The 27,472-nt window shown below is 56.6% G+C and overlaps 4 protein-coding genes across 4 annotated transcripts; 2 read left to right on the top strand and 2 right to left on the bottom strand.

Annotated features, from left to right (window-relative positions):
* Positions 1–932: 932 nt before the first annotated feature.
* Positions 933–4,655, top strand: BESB_028140 (uncharacterized protein; the record flags this gene model as incomplete). Its single annotated transcript, XM_029361488.1, has 6 exons — positions 933–1,037; positions 1,569–1,589; positions 2,016–2,279; positions 2,479–2,877; positions 3,290–4,079; positions 4,555–4,655. 6 exons carry the CDS (start codon positions 933–935, stop codon positions 4,653–4,655), a joined length of 1,680 nt encoding a protein of 559 aa, XP_029215388.1.
* A 1,638-nt stretch (positions 4,656–6,293) lies between these two features.
* Positions 6,294–11,097, bottom strand: BESB_028150 (uncharacterized protein; the record flags this gene model as incomplete). The annotated part of the gene is made up of 11 exons (XM_029361489.1): positions 6,294–6,355; positions 6,704–6,780; positions 6,992–7,123; positions 7,363–7,435; positions 7,720–7,939; positions 8,074–8,153; positions 8,436–8,527; positions 8,809–8,888; positions 9,215–9,409; positions 9,739–9,978; positions 10,540–11,097. 11 exons carry the CDS (start codon positions 11,095–11,097, stop codon positions 6,294–6,296), a joined length of 1,809 nt encoding a protein of 602 aa, XP_029215389.1.
* A 1,117-nt stretch (positions 11,098–12,214) lies between these two features.
* On the top strand, positions 12,215–17,817 carry BESB_028160 (trypsin domain-containing protein; the record flags this gene model as incomplete). The annotated part of the gene is made up of 11 exons (XM_029361490.1): positions 12,215–12,574; positions 13,137–13,292; positions 13,594–13,699; positions 14,153–14,253; positions 14,765–14,962; positions 15,325–15,474; positions 15,743–15,967; positions 16,175–16,303; positions 16,668–16,761; positions 17,202–17,313; positions 17,703–17,817. 11 exons carry the CDS (start codon positions 12,215–12,217, stop codon positions 17,815–17,817), a joined length of 1,746 nt encoding a protein of 581 aa, XP_029215390.1.
* Positions 17,818–22,531: 4,714 nt separating this feature from the next.
* BESB_028170 (uncharacterized protein) lies at positions 22,532–26,303 on the bottom strand (the record flags this gene model as incomplete). The annotated part of the gene is made up of 3 exons (XM_029361491.1): positions 22,532–23,176; positions 23,416–23,547; positions 23,820–26,303. The coding sequence occupies 3 exons, from the start codon at positions 26,301–26,303 to the stop codon at positions 22,532–22,534; spliced, it is 3,261 nt and encodes a 1,086-aa protein (XP_029215391.1).
* Positions 26,304–27,472: the final 1,169 nt, after the last annotated feature.

The following is a 27,472-nucleotide window of genomic DNA, read 5'->3' on the forward strand; positions in this document are numbered from 1 at the left end:
GCATTGCGTGCGGTGGTTGCCGTAACTGAGCAGGAGCCGCAGACTCTCCAGGAATTCGCTATGCGACGAACTTTTTCCAAGCTGACAGCAATGATGTCTAGGTCCCTGGGTTTGTTGACATGTTTCCGCCATTTTCTAACCCTCTCCTTGGGATGTGTCTTGGCGAGACCTCGAGATTCCACGCGTGCGTTGACTCTCGCCAAACAGCAGCCTTTCCAAACGGCTAATGACACAAGCATATGGCCGTATGAGAAGGCCTATTCGCAGGCGGATCCACTGTCTTCTTTCCGCTTGGCGACTGAGCCAGTCGATTAGTTTTTCGTGACTCATCCACGCCTGGTTGCCCTTGGCCTAACGCTTAGAACTCGTCTCTCTTTTTGTCTTCCCTCCACTATCCTTTGGCTGTAGTCTCAGCACGATCGGGCTAGTCTCATGACGGTACACAGGCAGGGATCTTCTCGGCAACTGATAAAAAAACGCGACGTGAACTAAAGAACCCAGGAAGAGAGCACCCTCCGCTCAAGGTTTCGTTGTTCAAGCTTCGTGGGCTCCACCCTCTGATTGAGATCTCATTCCCTCTCCTTCATTCACCGATACCTGCTTCTCGTGGTGCCTCCCCTCTTTTTAGCGGCGTTGTTCGTCAATTAACCCTTTCACGCATCCCTCTCCCGTACCGTAGTTCTCCCACGTCAGGTTTCTTTTCGTCAGCATCCACTTCTGTCAGAGTTCTATCAGTTACATATGTCATGCTAGTTGCTACTGCTGTCTGCCCCCCCCCCCCCCCCCTGCCTGGGCCTCGTCGGTGCGGCAGGACCACTTCCGCCTTCGCTTGAAGTGCCCCGCAGCCTCGGCTTTTCTCTTTTCGAGTGCATTCTGTGTGTCCTGCCGTGTGTCCTTGTTCCCGTGAGATTTCTTCACTTTTTTTTTAAAAAATGGGGCAAGACCAGTCTGTTTTAGCGGACGACCAGATCGACGAGGCGCAGATTCGCCGCCGCCTCCGAGATGAGATGCGAACCGCGCGCAAAAGAAAGCCGGAGGTAGAAGCCACCACGGTCTCTCCGAGCCTGTGTCTCTGCGGTGGCGGCCTGGTTCCGTTGTTTTAATCTCTCTTCAAGGCGGGAGGCGCTCGCGAACTCGTGCATGCGAGACCGCTCAGTGGACTCACTTACGCATGGCCGAAATAATGTATACAAACACGTACATACATATACATATATATATATATATATATATACATATATATATATATATATATATTTGTAATGGCCTATCACATGCTGTGTGCCTATGCAATTTCGTCGCTTGTGGGCTGACGATGGCGGCGTATATATACTCAGAATGCTGTACTTGCTAATGTATGTAGGCGCTCATGCATATAGGCGCATCGCTACAAAGAGAGGCAGACTGATAGAGATGACGGTAGAACGTGCAGGGTTAGAGAATATCAAGGGCTCCAGTTTTGCGAGTTGTTGTTCCGTAAAGCGAGCTGAGTGTTGGAGAATCGCCAGCGTCGTTGTGTGTGTTTGTAAGTCACCTCTTGGCTCGTGTTCCTATGTGGCGTTTCGCAGGCCAAACGGAGAGCAGATGCGGTAAGCTTGTGAGTCTTTCCAAACATGGCGAGTCAATCACACTATGGCTTCGTCATGAATGCGTCTCATCTAACCAGCCCTGCTTTGTCTGTTGTCACCACATTCCCTCGGCGACCGTGTTCTATGCCAAGCCTCGACTGGAAGCTCTTCCGCCTCTCGGTTTTCTACAGCGTGCCTGGATCGCCATACTCGTTTGCGTGTAGCTTTTTCAAGCCTTGTTGTGTCTTGGGAGCCGCGGGTCGATCGTAGTCGCGCTGCATCTCCCGTTCCGGCTTTTCTTGCTTCCAGCTTGCTTTTCGTTTGCTAGGCCCTGACTTCGGACACCATTCAGTGTTACACATTACGGTGCTGCCCGTGCCGCCCCAGAGACCTTTTTTCTGCTTCTCATCGTTCAACACTGCGTTAGCTTCTGGTCTTCCGCGACAGTTTATGAAACACACCGATGCGCCGAACCACATCCGCGCGATTCGCGAAGAGAAGAAGGAGCGCGTTCACGACGACAGCTTCGAGGGCACTTTCGAGATCCAGGACCTCGTCCGGAAGAAAAAACCTCCACCCGAGGAATTCAAGGCAAGTCGCCTCAATCCCGAGTCTCTGCTCGTCTCTCTCCTCTCGCGCGGATCTCGCAGCTTGTGGCGTGCCGCTCCCCTCTGTGCTGTCGCCGCTACGCCTTTGTCTCTCATGTTCTCGGTCTGGGGCTCCACGCCAGGGCGGTGAGGGGGGGGGTCGCCCTGCGGCGTGCGTCCGTTGGCAGATGCTTCGTCTTCGGCGTTTCCGCTCCCAAGGCCTCCACTACTCAGGCAGCGTGTCTGCGAGTTTTGCGGCGTCTCTTGGGGTTCGCTTGCCGACCTCGGACTGCATCTGTTTGGTCTGCGCATGCGTTTTTCAGGTCGAGGGCAAGCTGACGGAGCTGCCGGCGTCCGATCTTCCCTCCCAGGAGACGGAGTCGGAGTCGTCGGACGACGAGGACCGCGGTCGGTACCATTTCGAAGTCTCGACGCGGAAGCGCGGCGAGCCGCTGGCAGTCACCGATCCGGAGGCGCATCCAGTCATGATAGAGGGCGAGCGGGCTGTCGGCTATGAGCTGCATCTGAAAGACGAGTCGCTTTTCGCAAGGGAGTTCCCCGTATTCCGCGTCGAGTGGTTCCTCGGGCTCGACGTCAACGACTCGGATCGCTTCAGCGTCCACTTCGACCAAGAAGGCAGTCTCTCGCTCCCGTACCGCATCCCGCAGGAGGCCGTCGGAAAGTTTGTCATGGCCAAAGCGTACAGAAACGTCGAGGACCAGGTGCGCAAGGCGCGGCGGATCTGCGTAATACGACCCCGATGCCTGACCAGTGGCGAACATCCGCGCGGTTTACACCTCCTGTCTCCAGGGAGTCCTTACGTTCCGTTGAGTGCGAGGCAAGTGCGCGTGTGCGGCCGCGTTTATGGAACTGCGAACTTGGGTTGTGTGTGCTCTTCGCTGCGGCTCGTCGGCTCTGGTCACACATGCGACACGTGCGTCGCTACCTGTTGTTCCTCTATACAAATGCCGATCCTCAGGGGCTGTGTTGCGTGCGCTGTGTGCTGACTGGCGTAGCTGCTGGTAGCCATAAATGCCTTGCCTCTAAACCCTAACCCCTGAAAAAAGGCGTTGGCAGGCCACTCCAGTCGGTGCGTCAGTTTTTTCTGTTTGATGGCTTCGCGCTTGTGTTCAGCTGCAGGACACGCAGCTCGGCGGTCAGGACGCGGGCGCCTACGACCCGCACGTCGGCGGCGTCCGCCACAGCGACTACCGGCCGCCGCCTGGAGTCGTCAAGGTCTGTTCGACGGCGGTCGTCGGACCAGTGTTGATTTCCGACGCGTGCGCCTACGTGCTGCAGAAGGCGCTTTCGCGCGGGGGTTTCACGTGTGCGATCAAGCTCCGTGACGTTTTCAAAGCAGACGAATACCAGGGGGAGAAGATTATCTCGCTGGACGGCGCGCGGACTGCGGCGAAGAGCCGAAAGAAGCTGCCGGGGACTCTCCGCGTGGACAACTCAGGCATCGTGGAAGTTGCCTACCGCGCCAGCGACCTGCAAGACCTGGAGGACGACTCCGCCGACGGAGGTATTTTTGGCTATTTGCCGGTCGGGGGGCTGCTCGGCCGCGAGACCACGGACCGCAAGCGCGGGGGCAGGCGCCCCGGCGGAGACAGCGACAGCGAATCCGACCGCATGGAGCGGTACGCGACGCCTCTGGACAAGGTCTATGTACGGCCCTCCCGAGGCCAAAACACCATGATCGTCGCGACCGAGTGGAGGCCGCTTGACGAGAAGAAGGAGGGAAAACAAGATATCCTCCGACTCGATATCGACCCAGTCGTCGGCCGAGACAACGCCCTTTACGTCGTCATTGGCTTCCAAGCTGCGAAAAAAGCCAGGCGATTCGACACTAGGGAGTGGAAGCGCCTCGTCGATATGGGCGACCTGCAGGAAGTGAAACAGATGGTTGAAAGGTACCTCAAAGGTCAGTGGCGTCAGTCGCAAGTGGGCGGGCCTACGACGAATTCGCAGGGGCGCTCTGCTCCATGCACATTCATATATATATATATATATATATATATATATATATATATATATATATATGTTTTTTCATACGCGATTATTTATAGCAATATGTGTCTGACTACATACACGTACGTGTATGCAGCTGCTGTCCGCAGCAGTCAGTTTCGCGTTCCGGAAGATCCCGGCTACGCACTCTGCCGTTGTGCTCTGAGGCAAATATATGTGCTCGAACTTCGCGCACTTGTTTCCTCAATATGTATGCGACTCTTCGCGAGAGATCGGTCTCGCATTTCAGCCTTAGCGTGTCTGCGCACGATGCTTCATCCCCCCGTTGCAGGTATCTCACGACCATGGTAGACTTGGTCTTCGGCTTGCGTGGCGCTCGCACTTCTTTAATAAAGCGCGTGCCGTCTCTCTGCGTGTGGCTGCCACAGAGATAACTAGCACGGCGACAGAGAAGGCGCCTGCCTTCGAGCGGATGCCGACGACTCCGTGGGCTATCCTCAACGCTCCTCAGTCCAAAAGCATCGATTAAATTTCCTTCGCTTCTGCTCTTCGCCTCGTTTTGGTTCACACGCGCGTTCGTCCGGCGGTCTGTTTCTGTGCGCCAGCGCCTGGTTGCCGCGGGTCTCGCGGTGGGAGGACGACCCTTGTTGTGCACCTCGGCTAAAAAACGAGCACGTCCTCCAAGTGCTGCTCTGAGATTGCCTCGCTTTCTCGCTTTGTCCTTGCAGCTGGCTACTCCAAGACTGGCATGTATCTCTGGTTGACGGCAGGTGTATGATATGGCGTATATATTATCAAGTACTATATGGGGAACTGCATTCCGGTTATTAATGCTTTAGTTAGGTTTCCGGCTAATCCTAGGGCATCCCGAACGAAATGCAGCCGTGAATGGTGACGCGTTCCGTTAGAGTCAGCACTGAAGCATGGCGTAGACGCGGTTTTGAAACGATCTGTTTGCGCACTGCACAACCCCAGAATGTCGTCTTGCCAGCTCCTGCTGCGGCGTCGACTCATTCATCTATCTATTTAGCAACATAGGCACTGATTCATTCTCTGCCTCATGAATTCCTGAGGCCTGGAGCAGCACTTGAGGCGTTCAGAGTGGTGGAGGTTACAATATGCATATATGTGTATGACTATATACACAAATACCTTTACTTCAAGTAAGTAATACTAAGGCATATTCCCTGTGCTGTGAAGTATCCAGAGAGGGAGGATTTGCTGCTCTCTTGTGTAATCGTCCTGAATATGTGGATGTAAATAAATGCAGGAATACATCTATATCCTGCTGTTAGATTTACGCATCGGTTGCCTGTCTATCGTTGTAGAACCGAATCATTTTCGCCATTTCCTTCCTCAGGCGTGATGGTGGTAAATTCAGGGTTCATTGCAGTCCTGCCCCTCTCAACGGAGTCGTGCGGCATGTTCCAGCGAACGAAGCGATAAAACACTTGCGTGCTGCGTCGACTTGCAGCTTACAATCGAGACAAGACAAACGGAAAGCGAACCGAAACAGTTACTTTCCTACGTGCGACAAGGGTTCCCTTTCGTGCCAAGGCTCCTTCTCTTGAGATACAGAGAGAAAACTTTATTACACAGCACCCAACGCGAATCTGCTGTTCGCGAAAACCTATTTCCGGTTGTCGGACTCTACGCCTCTAAGCGACTTGCATGAACGTCGTCCGCAGCATCACGGTGCCGGTCTCTGTGCCTCATCCGCCGACGCGCCACACACTATCAAATGGGCTTCTGCAATGTGCGAGGCCCTGAGTGAACTCTTAAAAACCCGCTATACGAGCCTCTACGCATACGGCGTGCCTAATGCGTCTCATTCAAATGTGCGGTCACCTGTAAGTGAGGCTCGTATGGGTTGTCCAAACAAAATATCTGCATTCTGCCGAAGCATCGCAGAGGCTACCTAAATCTAGTACGACTTCGACGTCAGGGCACAGTCACGCTCTGGCGCATCTGCTCACTCACACACTGATGTGTGGCGATGCAGGTGTCAGCGTTCGACGGCTGAACTAATTCCTTCGAAATTCGAGCTTAAGGCAGGAGCGTCGACGCGTCTGGGCGCGCCGCAAGAGTCGAAGAGGCAGCCGTGGAGGCCACGGCCACGATAACCAGAAAAAGAGGCTGATGCGGAGGTCTAGCGAGGCTATGGAGACTAGGAAGAGCGGCCTGCAGTCCTGGGACGGCGGCGCATAGTAACGAGATACCGACCGAGGCCTGAGGGAAACAAACGGAAGGGAACGCAGTTTTAGCATGATAGACCGACATGTATATATATCTATATCTATATATATATATATATGTACTTAGGGATATACGGAAAGTGATGAATACGCCTATATCCTTGTATACAGGAGTGTGCGCGTGGGTACCGGTGTGCCGTTTGAGATGCAGAGATATTATAGCGATAAAGATTAGGAACATGAGTTCGCCAAAGAAGAGGAAACGCGGTCGGGGTTGAGCGAGGCACTGGAGCGCGCCCCCGCAGTACATATTTTTCACGTGCTGTCCGCCTGTACGCGGTCGCTGCGTGTCCGCACGCTTCAGGACCTGTTTGGACTTTACCTCCCGAGAGCGGCTGAAGGCTGCAGGAAATCAGGTCGAGGTCTTCATGCCGCAGCAACTCGAGCTCTTCCTCCGCGCTGCGCATACAGGCGAACAGAAAACAGTCATGGCCATATCCTAGACAGCGGAAGGTTCACAGAGTAGGGACTGCACGCGGCGCCACTCGTTTCACCGTGACCTCGCGCACGAAGGCCTGCTTCAACCATGCTGCATCTACCTCGTTGTCCCGCATAAGAAACAGCATGCATATGTTTCGTCTTGACACTGTGTCGACGTGTGGATCCTCACTTGCGGAGCTCAATGGGCAGCAGGAACACGAGACGCCCGCCGTCTACCAGGAGACGAGCCGCGAGGTTGAGCAAGTCGCTGATGACGGTCTGCGGGTCGTAGAGCACTGTGGGGGAGATATACGTCAAGCGCCTAGCGACAAAAACGAAAAAGCAAGGGCGGCGCTGACCGTGACGGCCGCTAGAGGCAGCGCTAAAACGCATGTCAAGACGGATATACAGGGAGTCGTCGGAAACCGTGTCTGTCGTGAGGCTGCATACTACAGAAGAGGCACGAGGCGTAGCCCTCGAGTTGACTATTCTCGCGCTTTGATGCATGCACATGGGCCAGTTTGCAAACGAATCAGGAACGAAAACGCAGCAGAAACTCACTCCTCGTTGGTCCGCTCATGGCCGCGCTTGTGCTTCTGCTGATGTCCCGACTGGCGCGCGCCCGCGCGAATGCCTGCAAGCGCGTTACGGACGCGACGCCATCAAAACACCTCGAAAGGCAATCCACTAGAAAGGAATTTCACATACACACGCAGGAACATGCCTGCGCGACCTGCGATGAAATCGACTTGAATCGGGATGTATCCATATCCGTGTAGATACACATATATATATAAACATATATACAGGGGAGGCTACAGGTCTGCGCCCACTATAGAAATATATCTATATAGACGTATACGTATGTTTGAGACAGCGGCACAAAAAAGAAAAAAAGTCGTTTTGGACTGTACTCACCGTACGGAGGATCTGTGACGATGGCATCTGCCCAGGGCTTGCCGCCGTGGCAGGCTGTTTTCTCGAGGTAGGCACGTATTTTGGTGTCGGCTCTTTCCACTTCGGGATCTCCCTCACGGGTCAACAAAGTGCTCGGCGACGCTGCGCCGGTCGAGCCGTTCGCCGCGCCGTCGCCGCTCTCTGCAGACGCGTCGCCGCTCGCAGGCGGCAGCCTCCAAACCTGCAGAGGCGTATGAAGAGAAACGCACAAAGAACAAAGACACACAACTGGAGCCGTTGAGGAGAGTACGGCCGTCGCCACGGAGAAAAAGTGGCGACAGCTGAACCGCGTCGGAGAGCAGAGGCTTGACTTACCCAGGCCGCGTTGTCGCATCTGAGGATCTCAGGACGCCGCAAGCCGTACTCGTCAAAGTTGCGGAAAACGTTCTTGCTTGCTGAAATGAAACCCACAGAAAACCCTAAACCGATGAAACTCTCTAACCTGCATGCGGCGTGCGCGATTTCCGGCTGCGCGCCGTATCGCGCCTGCTTTCTTCAGGGTCCTGCCCAGTCGCCCTGCGGCATCCACGCTCACAGCGCCGGCTCGACACTCTCAGTGCGCAGACCCGAAAATAGAGGGCTGAAGCGGACAAGGTTAATGCCACTGGTATGTGGCAGACTGTGCGCCGAAGGGGAAACCTTTGTGTCGCTGTCGCACCTCTGTAGCTGTGACTTACCGCCAGGCGGGTGCTTGATGTGCGGGTTGAGATACGCGACGCTATATCCCTTCAGCACGCGGATGTCAATGTCCGAGCCCACACAGAGAGCCCTAAACGTCAAAATCAAGACAGTGGTGCCGACATCGATATCGTACGCTTAGCACTATGGCGATATGTAGGAAATAGAGCACATATATGTATATATATGTGTATACATGTGGATGAACATGAGCCTTGATAGACAGGTGTATGCATGCCCAGATATTCAGAGAAGGTGAGATCAGAGACACCTCACAGTCCGGCACCGCCGCTCTCGCACGCATTGCTTCCAGCGGGTTTCAGTGCTGTCCCTCCAGCGACCGCGGGCTTGGAGCCCAACGCTGAGGCCCACCCGTAGTACGACGCGGAGATGAGGATGCTGCCGGTCCCAACAAACGGGTCGAGCACCAGGCTGCCGCGCTTAACCTGCGCCTGAAGAAAGAGACGCCAGAGAGAGAAGTGCAAAGCAGCAAAAACGCAGGAAAAGTCGCAGCGCAGCTTCGATTGTGCGAGCCTCTGCCTACAAAGGCCGGTCAGTGAGGGCCGCGCGAGGGAGTCTCTCCAGTGAACACGTATGGGCCGCGGCAGCCTCGCCTCTCCACGTGGCCGGGTCGTCGCTGCTTGGTCTCAGGTAGCCGGACTGGCGGAGGTGTCTGAGCTGCAGTCCCCAGGCAGGGCAGATCCGCGAGATAGCCAGCCCCTCGCCCGCGCTCGTGCGTTGGCTTTCTCGGCGACTGGCGCAGTCTGAAGGCTCGCACCTGGTGACACATCAGGAACGCGAGCTCGACGTCCAGCGAAGTCGGGCCCAGGACGGGACGCCGCGGCAGGCGCAGCGACCACCACCAGGGCTGCGCGTTCTTCTCGGCGTGGCGCGAGGCGATTTCACGCCCCAAGTAAATTCGCAGGGGCGTCTGCGAGGGCGTGTCTCCCGGGCAGCTGGCGTGGACCCACTCCTGAGAAAGAGATACACAAAGGCAACACGACGCACGGGAAAGAGTGGTGCTGCATCGGCGAATGCATGCCTGCAGGTGCGCCTCTCGAGTGCGCACTTGCTCCGCGGCGCGATATAGCCTTTGGCGAGAAGAGCGGCGTCGCCGTGCATTCGACCCAGGATAGACAGCCTGGTCTCGTGAGCCTAGTGCTGCAAGGCGAATGAAAACGGATGACTCCAGGCGCGCGGGCTTTACGGCGTTTGGAGTAGAGGAATCGCATTTTATGAATGGATTCGTGGGACTTCGACAAACACCCCCCCTCCCTTTTCTCGCCTGTCGCGCCTGCGTACCTCGGCTACAGCGAGCGTCACGTCGGGGTTTTCGAGCGAGACCTTCTCGGTGCCCTTAAAGAGGCACGCGAAGAAATCCATTTTTTCTCGCTGTTCGTCTACCGACAGTGACCGACCGAAGGCCTTCACGCGAAACGCCCAGGTCTTCTCGTCGTTGATGAAAGACTGAAACCGCGCAGCGTTCGCCGGCTCCAGCATCCGCGAAAGCACCGCAGGATACGTCTCCTCGTCAGCCCAGACCTGCGCAGACAGACGCAGAGGAAGCACGTAGACTCGCAGGAACAATGTTCCTTCACACGCAGTCGCGGCACACACAGCCTTCCATATGCTATATACACATACATATGTAGATATACGCAGATGGAGATGCGCACCGTGCACGAACATCTCTATCCCAAAGACAAATGCGGAGTGTGGTACAGGTACCCGTTCAAAGAGAGTAGATGGCACCTTAGAGTGACCTAGGGGTTAGGTCATGCACTGGAATGCGACTTTGGCTTGCGAGATCAAACCGGTGAGCCCCTGAGGCGTTCATATTGAAGTTTGTCCCCATCTTTTCAAAAACACGTCTCGGCGCCATCTTCCGAGTTTGCCAGCGCAGATGTGCGCACGCAGCTACACAGAGAGAGCCAAATGGAGACCGTGTCCGCTGCAGCGCGGCAGAGGGGACGATGTGTCGCTGGCGCACTGAAGATCGACCGCCACATGTACCGCGGTCCGTCGCAGCTCAACGAATTGCAGAGGGGGCTCGCGTTCTGCCTGACCGCCGCGCTCTTTTTTTCCTCTCTGTTGCCCTCTCACCTCGATGAAGGCGCGTATAAGGATGCTTTTCTTCAGAATCCGCCCGGCGGCAGCCTCAGAGGGGAGAAAGCAGTACGCGAATTGCCCATGCGAGGCCTTGCAATGCAGAGCCGAGCACGCAGAAGGCGAGAGCGCGGCCGCGGCAGACCCCGCGGGTGGAGGGGAGGAAGAAACGGGCGCGGCGTCGGGTGCCGGCGCAGGCGGAGACGAGGACGCAGGGCAGCAACAGAGCGCCTGACCGCCGCTCGCGTCGTCGGCTGGAACATCTAGGCCCCACAGCTCCGCACGGCTCACTCCCTCCTCTTGCGCTAAGGCCTCCAGCTCCTGAAACCGAAAGGCGTTGTATTCGTTGTGGTACAGAAACCAGACGAGGAGACGCAACGGTGCGCGCGTGCCGGCGTCGGCGGGCGCGGAAGAAGCTGCCGACCGCGAGGCCGCATGCGGAGCGGAGGAGGCAAACGCGTGACGAGGCTCGCCGTCAACTCCGTTTGCGGAGACCGCGGCGGCGACGCGAGGCGACGCAGAGGCTGAGGAAGAAGCTGCGTCAGTCGTTGCCATCGTGAGCGTCGCCACGAGGCGTCCGACGCGAGGAGAGACGCGAAAGAAGGACACCAGGTCTGGAGGAGAAGAAGAAGAAGAGAGAGAGGACGATTCAGCGGCTCGCAGAGGGGCAGGATAAAGGCAGAGCGGCACCGAGGCGAGCAGAGACTGGACGAGGGCGACACGGAGGCGAGAAAAAGAAAAGGAGAGTCTGTGTGAAGCGTGGAGTCCGACGTGTGGGACCCCGCCAGGCTAGACAGAGCGCGCCGAAGATCAGCGAGTGATGAAAAGCAAAAGAAAAAAGGAAAGAGGATTCAGGCCGAGTCGGCCTTCTTCGTTCCTTGTTCGTCTGTTTGCGGGACAAAACACAATGCATGTGCTCCGCATGCGGCGTCAAAAGACATAGTGCATGTGCTGTCGTGCGCGTATGACACACGGCAGCACATTCAGAGAAGAAAGAGAACTCGGTCTTCTTCTCTCGCGTTTAATTGATTGTGCCATTTCTTCGCAGCTCTTTTCCCTTTCATCCTCTCTTTCTCGTTTGGTCCTTCTGGATACGCCAGCGGCATAAGCGCCCCGAGCGTTGGTGTGATTTACGCTGCTGATCATATCAGTCTCTGCAGTGCGTTCCTTTTTAGTCGCAAACTGCCCTCGTTCTTTCGGGTTTTTTTTGTTTTTTTTCCTCGCCCACGCGTGTTTGTTAGCGTCTCCCCTCCCTCTTCTTCCCGAATTCTTCTTTCTCTGCGTGTGCTCAGCCTCCTGTCTCTCCGCGACGCCTCAGGTTCTAATCCTTTCGCCTCTTTTCTCATGGCTCGAGCGCGTTTGCCGTCTTCGGAGGGAACTTATACAGGCTCCAAAGTACGCAGAGAGCGCCGCACTTCGTCAGCTTGAAGATCTCTGCCTCCTTCTTCTTCTCTTTTTCATCCTCCTCCTCTTCAGCTTCTTTTTAGGTGCGAAACCCAACGGCGGCGCTCGAGTGAACGCGACAGAGGCGACGCCTGAGACGCTCACTGCTGCCCTCCGAAGCCGCGGTCTCTCCCACTTCTCCTCACGTGCCTCGAAACGTTCCCTGTCTCCGGGAGCTTCGCCGGCGCGTCCCTCCGGTGCTGCCTCTCCACAGCCCCCTCGCGAGACTATGAAGAAGTCAACAGGAAAGTCTTCATCTTCTTCCTCTGCCTCTGCGGCGAGTGTTGAGAAGGATGAGAGCCGCCTTCCGCGGCGGCGGCGCCAGCCGAAGCGCGAGGGGGGCACGGAAGAGCGCGCTAAACCCGAGGCGCAAAGCAGATCGCGCGGCGGCAGAGTGCGCCAGCGGGAGGAGACGAGCGAAAATGTCCTGCAAGTCTCCCGGCAGCGGTCGCCGAAGGTGGCGAGGCGCAGCTCGGTACTCAGCGCGGAAGACGAAAAGCTCGACGCCGCTCAACTCGGGGATAGCGTCATCGACCTCGCAGTCGCCAAGGCGATTCGCAAAAGCGAAGTCCCAAACACAGTCTTCAAAGTGAGACCATTCGCCACAGCGCTTCTCCATTCGCTCATTCAGCTGAAGGCGCCTCAGTGTTTTGCCTCTATACTGTGAGCACTTATTTTCGAGTTGTTTCTGGAGGACAAAGTCGGTGAATCTCGAGGTCTGCGGCGGGATCGCGAGGTAGCTGGCGCGACTGGCGTTTCCGTCGTCGCGGATTGCTTTCCTCGCCTTCTGTGCGGCAGTCGAGTTCGGGATGGCCTCTGCTCGCTGTCGGCGGTGTCTCCCTTGGTGCTGCAGACGCACTGGATTCGCGCCGCGCATGCCATTTTGTCGCCCGGGTTCCAGCGGATCTCATGTAATCTGTAAAATACTATGTGCAGGTCCCATGCCTCGAGCGCTAGCGCTCGAGGCATGGGACCTGCACATAGGATGGCAGACTCCAGTAGGCACTGGCGATCTCCCATGTCTCTCCACGCCTTTTAGGCGTTTCGCATGTCTCGTCTGCCATCCCCCGTGCGCGTAGCCTTCCCGCGGGGCTTTCGGCGCTTCCTCACTACCGCCCTCGCTTCGTCGCTTGTCGCTTTCTGTCGCCCAGGTTTTCTGCACACACTGCGAGCCGAACTACAGTCAGCCGTGGACGACTCGGCGGCAAACGACCTCCACGAGCACGGGCTTCGTCACCGTCGACTCGGCAGGTCAAAAGTGTCTACTCACCAACGCGCACTCCGTCGAGCACGCTGCCGTTGTCCAGGTAACGTTACTTGCAACCGTGTAGACAGATAGATAGATACGTCTCGTGTATGGCGTCAGTGTTCCTTGGCGGCTGCTTGGGTTTCTCTCCGTTTCTTTTCTTCTTTCGTGCTTTGCGTCCAGCGAAGAGGATCTATGCAGACTTGGACGTGTATGTGTATATATATACTGTGCATATATTCGTCTGTGTCTCAGATTTAAGTATCTAGCTGTGTGTGGCTGCGTGCGTCCATCACGTACATTTCCCTCTCTGTTGCGTGTGTTTGATTCGTGTTTGGGGGGCTGTGGCTCCTTTTGTGCAGGTTCGCAAGCGCGGCGACCACCAGAAGTACGAGGCAGAGGTGCTGTGCATCGGGCTCGAGTGCGACCTGGCGATGCTTCGCGTGTCTGACGCCGACTTCTGGGAAGGTGAGAATTAGAAAGGAGAGCAGCGTCCTCGAGGTAGCCGCCCCGAAGAGGAGAAAAGTACAGAAGAGAGGTCAGGAGGCCGCAGGAAACCTACGGGAAGAGCGAAAGGGACTTTGTCTGCGTCATGTCGCGTGTGGTCTACGATATCCCCCAGGGCGCGGCGCAGATGTGCCTCGCAGGTGTTTTGCACGTGTTGTCCGTCTTCTCCAAGAGCACAGAATCCACGTGCCGGTGTGGCTCGTGTCCAGAACCGCATGTTTGCGAGATGGCGGGTTTCCTTTTCCTCTGGTGTCGCGGGGGCGGCTGTGTCTCTGCGTCCGTCCCTCTGGCTGGCGACTGTGAGTTACTGCCTCACTCGCGTGTCGTGTGCGGCCTCTCTCGGGTGATCTCCTCGCGGGTCCATCCTGTTTCGGTCTCTTTCTCGCATTTGCTGCATCCGCGCCTTTCTCGCAGGGCTTGGTCCGCCGCTGCAGTGGGGCCCTTCGCCGCAACTGGGAGAACCTGTGACTGTCGTGGGGTATCCGCTCGGCGGAGACAACTCGTCTGTGACGCAGGTACGCACAGCGGGAAGGCCAGCGCCCGAGGCCGGTATCTTCTGCGAGACGGGCCGGTTTTGTTGACTGTTGAGGGCTCAGGGTTCGGCAGATGCCTTTTTCCTCGCCGACATGCCATCGCTTGGCTGGTGCGTCGCGATCGGAGCGAAGCATGTCTCTCGTCTCTTTTTCGCATCTTCTCGGGTGACAGAGGACGCTGGTTGCGCAGCGGCGCTAGCCGGTTTCTGCTGGGTGGCCTGGTCGCGAGAGCTGCTGCCCTTCTCGCGGTCGCCACAGTGTTCTTCGTCGCGCCGTGGCAAGGTCTTCTCGCCCGGCCTCTGCGTTTGCCTGTCTCCTCGCTTTCTCTCTTTCTTTCTCTCTCTCGCGCGCGCGTGAGTCTGGCGGAGGAGGGGTTGTATGCCGCTGGCACGTTCTCGCCTGGCTTTTTCGCGCGCTCTCCGCGGCGTCTTCGTCGTCGTGTCTTCTTCCACGCCTTCGCGCCTTCCCGCTCGTTGCGCGCGTTTGTGTTCAGGGCGTGGTCTCTCGCACCGATCTGCAGCAGTACTCTTTGGGCTCCTGCAGTCTCCTCGCGATTCAAATCGACGCGGCAATCAACCCCGGCAACAGCGGTGGGCCGGCGCTGAACCGCCATAGCCAGTGCGTCGGCATCGCCTTCCAGAGCCTCAAGGACGGCGAAACAGAAAACATTGGATACATCATTCCAAGCGAGGTGTGGCGAAGCTGCATGCGGCAGGCGATCAACTGGAGTGCTCCCCTCTCTGCTCTCCGAGAGCGGACTGGCAACACGCATTCCAGGCATTTACCGATTCGCGTCCATATACATACACATATAAGCCGGAATATATGTATAGATAGGTTTACAGGGTTTAGTACAGTTTAGGTTATATATCTATATCTATATATATGTATATATGTATCTATACATATATATTTTTATGTGTACACGAGTCAGTATAAGTATATGTGCATGATGCATGTGTGTATCTATTCGTATATCTACCCGCCGGTCCGCGGGGTTTCAGCTTGTGTGGTTTGTGCTTTTTCGCACGTTTTCTCTCTTGTTTTTCTCAGGTCGTGGGGCACTTTCTTGAGGACTACCGGCGCAACGGGCGATGTCTCGGATTCGGCGACGGAGGCTTCACATGGCAGAAGTTGGAGAACAAGTCCCTCCGCAAGGCGCTGCAGCTCAAATCTAAGGATGAGGGAATTCTGATCAAAAAGGTGTGCCTCGCGCAAGCATCGTGAGCGGCTCAGACACGCGTGCGCATGCAGGCATGGAAGCCGCCTTCAGTCAGATTTATATATTTATATATGTATCTATGTATCTGTATGCACTGAGGTATCTTCAGCGTCAGAAATGGTCGCCGAGAGAAAGCGAGGCGCGACATTGGCCGTGTGTGTCTGCGTGTGTCGTACATGCGGTTTCCGCCTGTTTGGATGCCGCCTCTTACGCATCGTGTTTGCCCTGCTTCATCATTATTTGGTTCAGCTCGACGGCGGGGGTCCCGCGAAGGCGGTGTTGGAAAAAGGCGACATTCTGCTTGAGATTGGAGGCCAGAAGATCGCGAGCGACGGCACAGTCCCCTTCCGCAATGGCGAGCGCATCCTATTCAGCTGGATTCTCAGCCAGATGTTTGTCGGAGACCTCTGCAGAGTCAAGCTCCTTCGAGACCACAAGGAGAAGCAAGTCGCGTTTCCCGTTGGAAAACTCAACGTGAGCACGTCCCGCCGAGATGCCCCTCCCGCGCGCATTTCTGCAGCCTCACCCAGATAACTCCGCACCAGTGAACCGGTTTGTATTGCAGTTCCTACCGGTACTAAAATTATCAACCGTCCTCTCAATCGAGTCTGCCGCAGAGTCGTCTGTGACACTTTGCACAAGCCTGGTGTCTTTTTTTCCGTGGGCCTGTCGTTTCCGCAGCTCCTCGTCCCCGCGAACAGCGACCTCCGGCGCCCGCAGTATTTGATCGTCGGCGGGCTGGTCTTCGTGCCTCTGTCCGAGCCGTTCTTGAAGAGCGAATACGGAGAAGACTTTGAGTCACGAGCCCCCGTGAGGCAGCGGGACACAGCCTTCGTTTAGGATTTAGGTTGCGTCTCCCGTGCTTGCGATGACTCGGTATCTACCTGTATGTATACATATATATATATATATATATACATATCGGTATGTATACTGATATATATTTATCATACGTGCGCATATACATTTGTTATTCCACTAGGTGCATATATATATGGTTGCCTGTTTTCGTTTATTCAGGATGCGCATCTACGGGTGTGCTTACCGATCGACAATGGATACACTGTCTGTGGTCGATTTACAGTGTCTAGACACGCAGTAGCATGCACAGTGTTTCGTAGGGTTTAGGGTTTGGGGTATATCTGTAGTTGCTGTTTTGTGTATTTGTGAGCAGGTGCGGCTGCTCGACAGATGGCAGCACGGATTTCAGTCGTTCCCGGGAGAGCAGTTCGTTATCCTCAGTCACGTGCTCGCCCACGATGTCACAGGTTTGCAACCACGAAGCCGCGCCGCCTGTCGGTATTTCTCTGAATTGCACCGCATGTCGGTGCTGCCTGTTTATCTCGTGTGCATACATACGTACATAGATATATTCATACGTACGTACCTACATGTGTAAATACAGTATGTTTAAATGTATATATATATATATGTTTTTGAGGCGGAGCACGGCGAAGCTCCTACGTAGAAGGCCGTATCTACACACACAAGTGTACAGGCGTGATGAGTATGTCTCCGGGCCAGGCAGGAAGCGAGACTGGAGGATGTTCTAGGGTTTCGACACGGGTGTGCCTTGCCGGCGCAGGTGTGAGGGAATCGCCTCTGCTTTTTGAATATTCTGTTATCCTCACGAGAAGCCAGGGAAGGTGTTGAGTGGTTTTCGTCAAATTTCCATGCTTCGGTCCTCTGCTTGGTTGGACTGGTGCAGTGGGATACGAGCACCTGCACAACGTGCAAATTCAGAACTTCAACGGTACTAGCGTCAAGACTCTGCAGCACTTGGCTGAGCTCGTCGACCAGTCCAAAGAAGAGTACTGGAGGTAGGGCGAGCCGACACCCCGAGCGCGGTCACGAGCGGTCACAGATTGCTCAATGACCGAGGGAGCTGAGGTGGGAGTTGGCGGCGTGGCTACGGACAAGTCGGAGCTGCCTGCGAGCCGCGTACGGCTTAAACCGACACGACGCAGCAGAGACGGCGCGACGGCAAGGCACATACACAGAACAGGCCGATGGGCAGACAAGCCGATAGGCAGACAAGCCGTAGGCAGCCGGGCTGCCAGGATTGCGTGGGAAGGCTTCTGGGGGGAGCTGGAGGGGGTCGTGAGGCGTTAGGCATAGCGCGGTGGCGTCGTAGGACGCTCGTTGACGCCGTAGTGACTCGCCACGCGTGTGTCTGGCTTCGGCTGCGTTGTCTCCACGTGTGGTGCAGGTTCGACTTGGATCACGACGAAGTCGTGGTGCTGCAGGCAGAAGCCGCGCGGGCAGCGCTTCCTCACATTCTCCAGAGAAATATGATTCGCAGTCACAAGTCAGAAGACGTCTAAAGTATCGCTATGGAAGATTCGCGCTTGGGAATCCGAACGAAGTGAAGGACGACAAATCTTAAGGAGAGTCAGCTGTGTCTTCGCGGACGGAGACGAGCGAAACGCGTCGCTTGCGCTGATCCTACCGCGCATTCTCTTTTCGTGTCTCGTGGCTCCGCACCTTGTTTCCACGAGATATAAATACGTATATATAGATAGATACATGTAGTTGTAGTTCACTTTTCCGTCTCTCTCTAAAGCGCAGGCGTGACAGTTGATCCGCTTCTGAGTTCCCTTGTCGGCACTTCCGCTTACCTCCAAGGGCCCCCATATCTTCTCGTTTCACTCGGCGCGTCGCACTTGTGGAAAAATCAACGGCCGTTCATCACGTCTCAGGCCACAGTCGCGCAGATTAAGGCATGATTCGTGTGAACAGCTCTCGAATTGTCATCTTGACAGATGTGTTAGGCCGCACGCATACGATCATGTCGATCCAACTTTGCAAACTGCATTCGGGATGTGGGTGTACTTTGATTCCCGTCTCTCTTCTCCCGTTGGTGCTCGTTCTTTGACGCACTCACCAGTCACGTGCAAGCGCAGGTCACTCCTGGGCGACCTAGCTCTCACCGGCCCCTGACATCATCGACGGTTTCGGTGATCTGTGAACGGCAAAGCATCTATGTGTTAACTGTGGCTTTATACGTGTTTCGGGCTTCGTGGTGCTCTAGAGGTTCGAAACAGTCAACCGTGCACGAGCATTATTGTGTCAGGATAGCAAGTGTTGAGACCCCCCCTCTTCTGTGCGTTGGCGAAACGGTTCGTTTAGTCGGATTGAAGATGCATGCAAACTCCTTAAAGCTTGAAGACACAAGGGGGAGTCCGCTACGTCCGCTTCGCAACTCTGCCGTAGGCAACGGTGGCAGCACGGAAACCGGTCGATTGTGCGCATCCGGGAGAGAAACTCCGCGCGGCGCTAAAAGCTAGTCGACGGCAAACGCCGCTCGCCAGACCGCGGCGACTGCGCACTCGCCTAGAGAAGAATACTGCTCGAGTTTTCACTGTAGCTCTTTAGAGCTCTAAAGAGCTGCTCTAGACAGGAAAAGCCGCCAGCGCGTTCGCGGCGCACAGGCGTTGGTTCACGAGTTGGCTTGACCAAAGCGCTAGTCCCACCGCGCTGCGCGGCGCCAAAGCGCTAATCGACGCAGCGAAACGCTACTCGAGAAATCGCTTCGCGGAGGCGCTGTTCAAGAGTTGGCTTGCAAAGCCCTAGTCGCACTGCGAAACATTGCGAGGCGCAAAAGCACTGTTCATGCGACCGCTGGTCCGATGCGCGAGTCAGGCAGCGAGACGCTGCGCGAGTGTTCGCAGCGCCGAAGAGCAATGTCTGGGTACTGACTCGCTGCTCGTGTGTCGGCCGCCGCACTGCATTCTTCGCGGGTTAGCTTCGCCGAGGAGCTGTAGCGGCAGACAGCGAAACGCTGTGCGAGAGTCCGCGAGGCCAATCGGCTACTCGAAACAGCGAAGCCCTGCTCAAGGCTTCCGGACTCCAAGGCGCTGCTCCAGAGGTCGCCATGCCCAAGGAATGATCGAACAAACCCTTGCACTGCACACGGCGTGCCTTGTTCCTTTTCACGCGTCAATGGGGTTCCGCATGTTCGTCTACACAGTGCTGGGAAACGCCTGGTACTACCTCTCTAACGTCCTGTCAAACGCGTCCTAGAACAATGCACTAACAATGCTGGGAGATACGCGGTCGCGCTGGTTTTTAGGAAAAAGAGCAAGACTTTGTTAACCGGATTTAAGGCCTCTGTGATTTTTCTTGAATACCATAAGTGCTCAAGTACAGCATGTGTCTCAGTAACAACGATCGCGATACACAAATATTCGGGAAGTTAGCGTCTAAAACTTATAACCTAGAGCCTCACTATTGGTGCACCCTTTAGGGTTTGTCGATGCTGGATGTAGCGCTCAATCGGGTCACCTGTGAAACTGCCGTATCCCGACGTGCATCATTTGCGTTACCGGGGTGTACGGGCGCCTACTGGATACAGCTGTGGTTGCTGTGCCATAACGTTATCGAGGTAGCATACGGTTCTTTTGGAGGGCTCGTGCTGTGCTCTGACTGCACCTGACAGAACAATAGCCTCGTGTGGTGGCTTTGTAGCGACAGGTATCTTCAAATGTCTCCTTAGGAACTGCTCACACTCAGGTACCCTGGAAGCTTAGACAAGGTCGTCACTCGACCCGCAAGGCTCTACGAGGTTGTGCCCGTCTAATTTCTGAACCGCGGTATCACGGGAGCCACAGGTTCGTGGAATTCACATGAAGTGCATGGCGTTTCTATACGGGGTTTACCTCCCCGCTCTGTCACGCAGTACCATGTTATCATGTTGACCACTAGGGATGCCTGCCTTTGCAGAAACTCCTACAGAAGTGGTCATGTAAGCCACCCACGACGGGGTAATGGCAAATATCCACTTACGCCACATCTCCCTACCCCCCTCCCGTTAAGGATATCACAATGGCTGTATCCTAGTCTTAGTCTTTTCGCATGCGGTACCGCCATATTTTGGTACAACGTCTGCACTTCCCTAGAGATCTAACTACAAAACAGCTGCTAGATGTGCTGACGCGCTTGTATATATTGTGGCAGCGGCACCAGCGCCATGCGACTGGCACCGTCATGCATACCATTAAGGAGAGAGGAGCCTACCACCGACGGTCGGTATAGTCATGGCTGTTCTGGTTCTCCTCATGGCGCCGCAATCTGCAGGCGGTAACGATGCGGGTCCGCTGGGAACCTGCGAGAGGTGGCGCTGCTTGACGAGTGCGATTGGTGTTGACGGTCAACTACGCACCGACCGCCAAACCCCCCCACCCCACACAGTGCTTTCTACGCCGCGTAGGAGCACTGCGACGCTGAGCAAGACACGCCGTTGAACTGCAAGCGCACGCGCGAGAGTGGCTACACGCTGGCGCGCTCGCGAAGCTTATGCGTTGCGATTCTCGCTCCCCCCCCCTTCTCCCCCCTTGTTCGCAAGTAGCAGGAGCGTGGCTAGCTGCCGCGTTCATCGCGGCGTTCGTAATTCTCGAATGCTGGACCCCCCCGAGGTCATACAAAAAGAGTTCACCAATGGTACTCGAAAGTAGGAAGTCACGTTGGGGACAGATGAGTCTTTGGGATGCTACAGTCCTTAATGCTTCTCAATCCGTTTATGGACGATAATCTTCTAGGCGTCATACAAGTGGATTCCTAATCTAGTTCATCCCTAAACTAGTCTTAAACACGCCGCTCGTCACCGATGAACGACGACGTGTGCCCAGAAGACACTCGCATTTAACGGTATGCTCCTGAAAGAAACAGCTTGTCAAGTCCCTGTATCATGTTATGTCACTATGTACTGAAGGTCAGACCAAAAGATTTCACTGTGGTGCCACCTTAGGGTCAGCCTACGGATGCTGGCAATGACGCGAGCAAGCGCAATCGGGGCGATGCATTTCCAGTCGCTCACGGGGAATCTAGAGTCTCAGAGCCGGCCTACGACCCGCTCCAGCGGTCTCGGTTCAGCATTGCGGTGCCGAGTACCTGCTGTCAGTCTAGCAACGCAGTCGTCACTTACCATTGGATTACGCGAGTCGCCGCGTTTAAATGTCGTCTGCACTCACTAAGGGACGTGGCACGGTTGGCCGCATACCCAGAGTGGAACACTTCGAGTATACTTCTATTCCTGCACTGGACGGAGCGAAGGCTCCGGCTGACAGCCAGGCCCTTCCGCACACCATACTAAGCAGAGAGCGCAGTTGCGAAAGGGTATTGCGAAAGGTTAAAGATGACGAGTGAAAGAAAGCGTCTGCAGAACTACAGTACGGTGTGTTGCTCGCGTGGCTCGTGCCGGCGGTACCGATTCGCACCTACAAGGAGTGATATGAGTGAAGGAAGCCGGAATACGGTCGGTAACGCCCACGAAGCATTGACACCGGAAATGGAGACATACTACAGCTAGAGGATAAAGAGAAAGGCTAACAGACTATGTGCAAGTTGTGTGGGACGGCTGCTGCAATAGAGGACGCCAGGGCTACAGCCTGGGAAAGGCCGACTCACCAGACGCCCACTCAGAAGGGCGCTTTATCTACGGTACGCATGTTGCGCGGGGGACTGTGACACCAGGAGGGGCAAGAAGGAACGAGCGTCGTTTCGCAGGCGAGAAGAGACCGCGCAGACTCGGCGCCAGATATCTGCCAGGTCTGTCTTTATGAGGTGGACGCTATGCGGTTGTGAGTTTTCCCGCGCTTATTGAGACAAGTTGAATCAACAAAGACTTTACGCCACATAGAATGCAGCACTCAAGCAGCTTCTTGACACGAGCAGCGGCAAAGCACCAAACAACAAACTGAATCTGGCAAAATCGGATTCTTTTCTGTTTCATGTGCCGGCATCTCAAGCGCGCCTGGCTCCCTCTCCTTCCACACTCTGTGACCAGTCGTGTGGCGGCCTCGTCCCACAATGGAAAACTGAAGGAGGCGCGGCTTCACAGCCGCATGCGCCCTCGTTCCGTTTGCCGCTGCTGTTCCATGTCGCTTCTTTCTCGCGACTCCTATGCGATTTATTTCTTCTTGATCTCTTTCCTGTCGGCTCGCCACCTCCCTCGTGCCGGCTCGCCAGCGGCCGCGCTCCTCCCGCTCTCCTCGTGATCAGCCTCTCCTTTCACGGTGCTCGCGTCGGACGCGACGCGGCCTACAGCACGTTCGCGGCCTTCAAAACTGCAAATGCAATAGGGAGCATGAGAAGCGCCATCACGTAAGCCAGCAGCTGCCGGCGGTTCGCAGGAGGCTCGACTTCGCTCTCTGCGCCGGGCGACGCGTCGCTGCGTCCCTCGCGTCCACTTCGTTTCGCGGGAGAGCCCAACGGCCTCTGGTCTTCGATTTTTTTGGCCTTTCTGCCTTTCCGGCTGGCAGTGCGGGCTCCGGGCGCGGCAGCTGCGTCGGCCTCCTCCGCCTCCACGTCAGACGCGACGGCCTTCTTCGCCGGCGACGCACGCTTGCTTGCGCGTGTTCCCCCCGCGCCCTGCGCGGTCCCGGACGCGGCGCCAGACGCGGCGCTCAAGTCCCCAGCCAACCGCTGCGCCGCGGCGCGGTCTCTCTGCTCCAAGGCCTTCACCTTCGCCTCGAGCTCCTGCGTCGCCGCGCGGTGGAATGCCACAGACTTCTGCAGCATGCCGACTTTCTCGTCAGCGACGTGCTTGGCGTCGCGCAGGCACTTATATTCTTCCTCCCACTCCTTCTCCAGCGTCGCCAAGTGAGACTTCTGCGCCTCCAACGACGCCTCCGCCGCTCCCCGCTGCCGCCGCTGCTCAGCCACGAGCGCCTCGAGGCCGACCACCTGAGCACACGCGCGCGTGCATGCAAAAAACAAGAACAAACGTGGAGAAGAAAAAAAGCCACGCCCGTCAGCAGGCAAAAGACATGCACACATGCACGAACAGGGAGAGAGCAGGCGTGTCAGAAGACGCTGGCGACACCCTGGAGGAGGCGGCCGCCACCCCAACAGCCTGGCCTCCCCCACGGCAAAGCAGCAAAGGCAGAGACACATCATCAGGTGATCAAAACAGGCTTTCTCACCTGTTCCCGAAGGCGGTTCGCCGCCGATTTCTCCTTCGCCAAATCGTCGCTGACCCGCTGGTGCCGCTCCTGAAGAGATTTTGCATGCGCCTCGAGGTCGCTCTTCGTCTTCGCCCTCGCTTTCGCCATCTCCTGTAAGCCGCGCCACACGCAGAGGACAGCACATGATGCTGAGGCCCGAAAGGGACGACGTCAAGGCGGCGTATGCATCTAGACGCTAATGCAAGCGACCTGCAGTTCAGAGCCCTGCCCAACGGAGCCGCACACTACGGGCACGCGGCGAAAGTATCAGGGACACACTGGCGGGGGGTAAGAGAGCGTATGAATGATGCTGACTTCCGTCATGATGTCTGTTGTGAACAGAGACCGGGCCTCTCTCCCGTTTGCCTGTCGTCCTGCCGTACCTCGAGTTTCTCCACTGCCTGCTCCCTTTCGTTCTCGAGCGCGGCGATTTTCAAGTCTCTTTCGCGAACTGCGGCTTCTCTCTCGCATCTCGCTCTTTCTCTCAGCTCGTGCCGTTCGCGCTCCTGCCACTCGAGTCGTTCCTCTAGAGTCCGGAGTTGGTTCTGAAGCGCGTCGGTCGTTTCGCGGTAGGACTGTAACTCTCTCACTGCGTGGAGCATGTCAGCCTCCATTTGCTTGTGTTTTCTCTCTGCCTTCTGCGCCTCCTCGTCCCGCGCACAGAGTCGTGTCTCCAGTTCGTACAGCCGATCCATGTGAGCCGCTTCGTTGCGTTCCTTCTCGATTTCCAGCGACTGCCGCTGCATCGCCAGTGCGTCATACGCCGTCTCTCTCTCCCTTCGCTCGTCGCGCAGCTGCGCCACCTCTTCGCGCAGCGCCTTGACGAGGTCCTCGGCCGCCTTTACGCTGGCACCTGCGCTCTCAATGGCGTCGCGAACAGCGGCTTTTTTGGAAGTCTCGAAAACCGTCGCTTGCTGCGTCATCGCCGCTTCTAGTTCGCGAATTCGCTCCTGAAGCAGACGCGACTCGTGTTCCAACTCGCTCTGGCGATGCCTGTGCGCCTGCGCCATGTGCTCTTTCTCCTCACCCTCCTCGCGGAGTTGCTTCTCCAGTGCCCGCCAGGCGTTTTTTTCCTCTCTGAAGGTTCCATCTAGCTCCGCAAGATGCGCCCGCAGACTCTCAAGCTGCTTGCCGTCCGCGGCCAGAGACGCCCGCGCTGCCTCAAGATCCCTCAAGACTTCCTCTGCGCGGGCCTTCTCCTCCTCGACTTCCCGCTGAAGCCTGGAAGCAAGCGTCTCTTTCTCCTTCGCCTCCTCTCTTGCCTTCTCGAGGTTCTCCTCCATCACGGTGCGGAACTCGTCGAGCTTCGCACGCGCATCGCTCACTTGCCCAGTCAGCTCCGCCTCTTTCTTGGCTGCCAGGCCTTCCTGCTCGCGCAGGTGAAGAAGCAAGTGGGCACGCAGCTCTTCAGCCTTCACGAGTTCATCCTGCAGCATTCCTTCAGACTGTTTTTCATTCGCCTCCATGGCGGCTTCCTTCTCCTTCAACGCATCAGCGAGCTTTTTCTTTTCCTCCTCCAGAGCTCCATTTGCCTTCTTCAGAGTTTCGTGCTCCTTCGCGAGCTCGTCACCTCTCTTCTTTGCTTGCTCAAGCTCGCGCTGGAGGCTTTGACACTTCTCTCGCTCCTCTTCGACGTTTTTCCTCAGCACCTTCTCCTCGCGCACCTGCGCTTCCCATTTCTTGTCCGCGTTCGTCTTCTCTTCACGCTGCTTCGTCTTCTCGGCTTCGAGTGCTTCCTCGAGTTTTTTCACCTTTTCCGCCTCACGCGACAGCACATTCGAGAGCTCTTGCTCCAGCCGAGCAGCGCGCTCCTTTTCCTCTCTCAGCAAAGCCTCTGCGCCATTGACTTTTTCAGTCAGCTCCTCCGCCCGTGTCGAAGACCGTTGCAGTTCGTCTTTCATCTCGTTTTTAGCGTCCTCCAGACGTCGCTTTAGCTCTGCCTCTCGGCCTTCGCTCTCACGCAACGCCTTCTCCACTTCTTCAACCTTTTTCGCGTCACCGCTAGTCGCTTGCCCACGCGACCCAACGAGGGAAGAGACCTCGCGCTCCAGCTCGGCGACGCGACTGGCGAAGGCCTGACTCTCTTGTGCGAGGCGCGCGTTCTCCGCCTGCAGAGTCTCGCGGAGCTCCTCGAGGTCTTTCAACTTGGACTGACCCTCTTCGAGAGCGCGCTGGTCTTCGGCCCGAGCGGCTTCGAGTTTCTTAGCGTGTACCTGCTTGATCACGTCCGCCTTCTTCTTTTCATGCTCAAGCGCCTTGCGGAGCTCCTCTGCGTTCTTCTCCTCTACCTTGCGTCTCCGCCTCTCCTCCTGAACCTCCGCTCTCAGCGCCTGGAGGCTGTCCTGCGCCCTCTCCTCCATGGCATTGGTGACAGCGCCGGTGGCGTTCGCTCTGGCCTCCAACTTGTTTCGCTCCTCCTCGAGTCGTTGTCGCGCTTGCAGGAGTTGCTTCTCCTTCCGCTCGACCCCCGCGATCTTTGCCGCCAAGATCTGCGTGCCAACCTCGCCACTACTCTGCGCATCCGCGAGCTGCTTGAGGAGGCGCAGCTCGGCGAGTTGCTCGTCTTGGTCGGCGGTCACCGTGTGAGGCTTGTGGAGAGCCGCCGCTGTTGACTTCAGCTCTCGCTCTGCGCGGAATCTGTCGGCGTCTGCGCAGATCTGCAGCGCGCGGGCTCGCAAGTATTCGGGGTGGAAGAGCGAAGACAAATCGACGACGCGATCCCCGCCGCCTGTCGCTGACTGACCTGCTGCGCCACCACGAGGGCTGCCCTGGGCAGGAGGCGCGCCTGAAGGAACAATCAGCGCGGAATCGTGAGAAAACACCTCAGGATACGGCTCCCAGGAGGAAGACTGCGAAGAAGAAGGCATAGTGATGATGGAGAAACGAGGAGAGGGTTCAGGCGCGAGCGCGCGATGCTGCGACAAACCGCGACCAGGGGAGGGGGCCTGCGAGACAGCCAAGAGGAGAGAAACGTGGCAGCCGGCGACTGCGACGCCCGAAGAAGTCCTCGAGACGGACTCCCTCCTTCACAAAAATGTCCTTTCGACGAACGGAAACGAGATATGTACACCACACATGCGAAGAAGCGTAGCGGTGGCATCAGCTGCGTGTCCAGCTGTCTTCCACCTGCATGCCCGCCAGGGAAGTCCCGAATCCGACGGAAAAAAAGCCTTTCACCTCTTCAAAGCCAAAACAGCGAGGGTGGAAAGACACACACACAGGTTGGCCCTGCGAAAACTGGAAAACGGTAAGTGTCGATAAAAACCGCGCACAAACTGCAGCTGCGTGGGAAGCGGAGACGGGCAAGAACGCGTACAGCTCCCGCGGAAGACAATAGTCACGCACGCTGCGCGCACAGCCTATTTACGCATCGAGAGACGCGTTGAGACTGCCGGAAACAGAAATACAGAGTCACCGAAAGCGCGTCAGTCCTCAGAGCCTCCACAAATGCTCAACAGGAGCACGTCCTTCTGGAAGAACTCGCGCGCGCTGACTCAGGCTCTCCCGATGCGGCGCGACTTTCGAATGCAATGCACAGTGTGGAGGGCGCTCGCTGGTCAAAATCCCGCGTGCCTCACGGCTATGGCGCATCGCGCGGTTGCCGAAGACGAGAGTGCGTGGCAGCTGCGAGCAGGGAAGGCGCCGTTTCGATCACCCCTGCGCTGACAAGAAAGTTCATTCGACCTGCAGCCTCCCAGAGTCGACGGCAAGGTCGACACAGTACTCCAAACTTCAGCAGCCTGCAGCCAGACTCGTCCGTCGGCTAGTGGGGTTGCAGCAGGGCGCGCTACCTCGGTTCCTCCTTGCCAGGCATCTCCTCCGCGTCTCTTCTTTATCCACTGTATCGCAAACTCCCAGGTGCCAGACGTTTGGTGGTGACCCAGGCGCGCTTCCTGACTTTCTAGAGAGTCGCTACGGTTTCGTACGAATTCCGTTGTCAGAGAGTCTCGCCGTCGGCATCCCACGGTCGTGACAGTGTACACACTCTGACCCAAATTCAAGCGACTCCTGCACAGCGTCGAACTTCGTATTTGCT

The sequence above is a fragment of the Besnoitia besnoiti genome, assembly GCF_002563875.1.
Source record: "Besnoitia besnoiti strain Bb-Ger1 chromosome Unknown contig00015, whole genome shotgun sequence".
Lineage (NCBI taxonomy): Eukaryota > Apicomplexa > Conoidasida > Eucoccidiorida > Sarcocystidae > Besnoitia > Besnoitia besnoiti.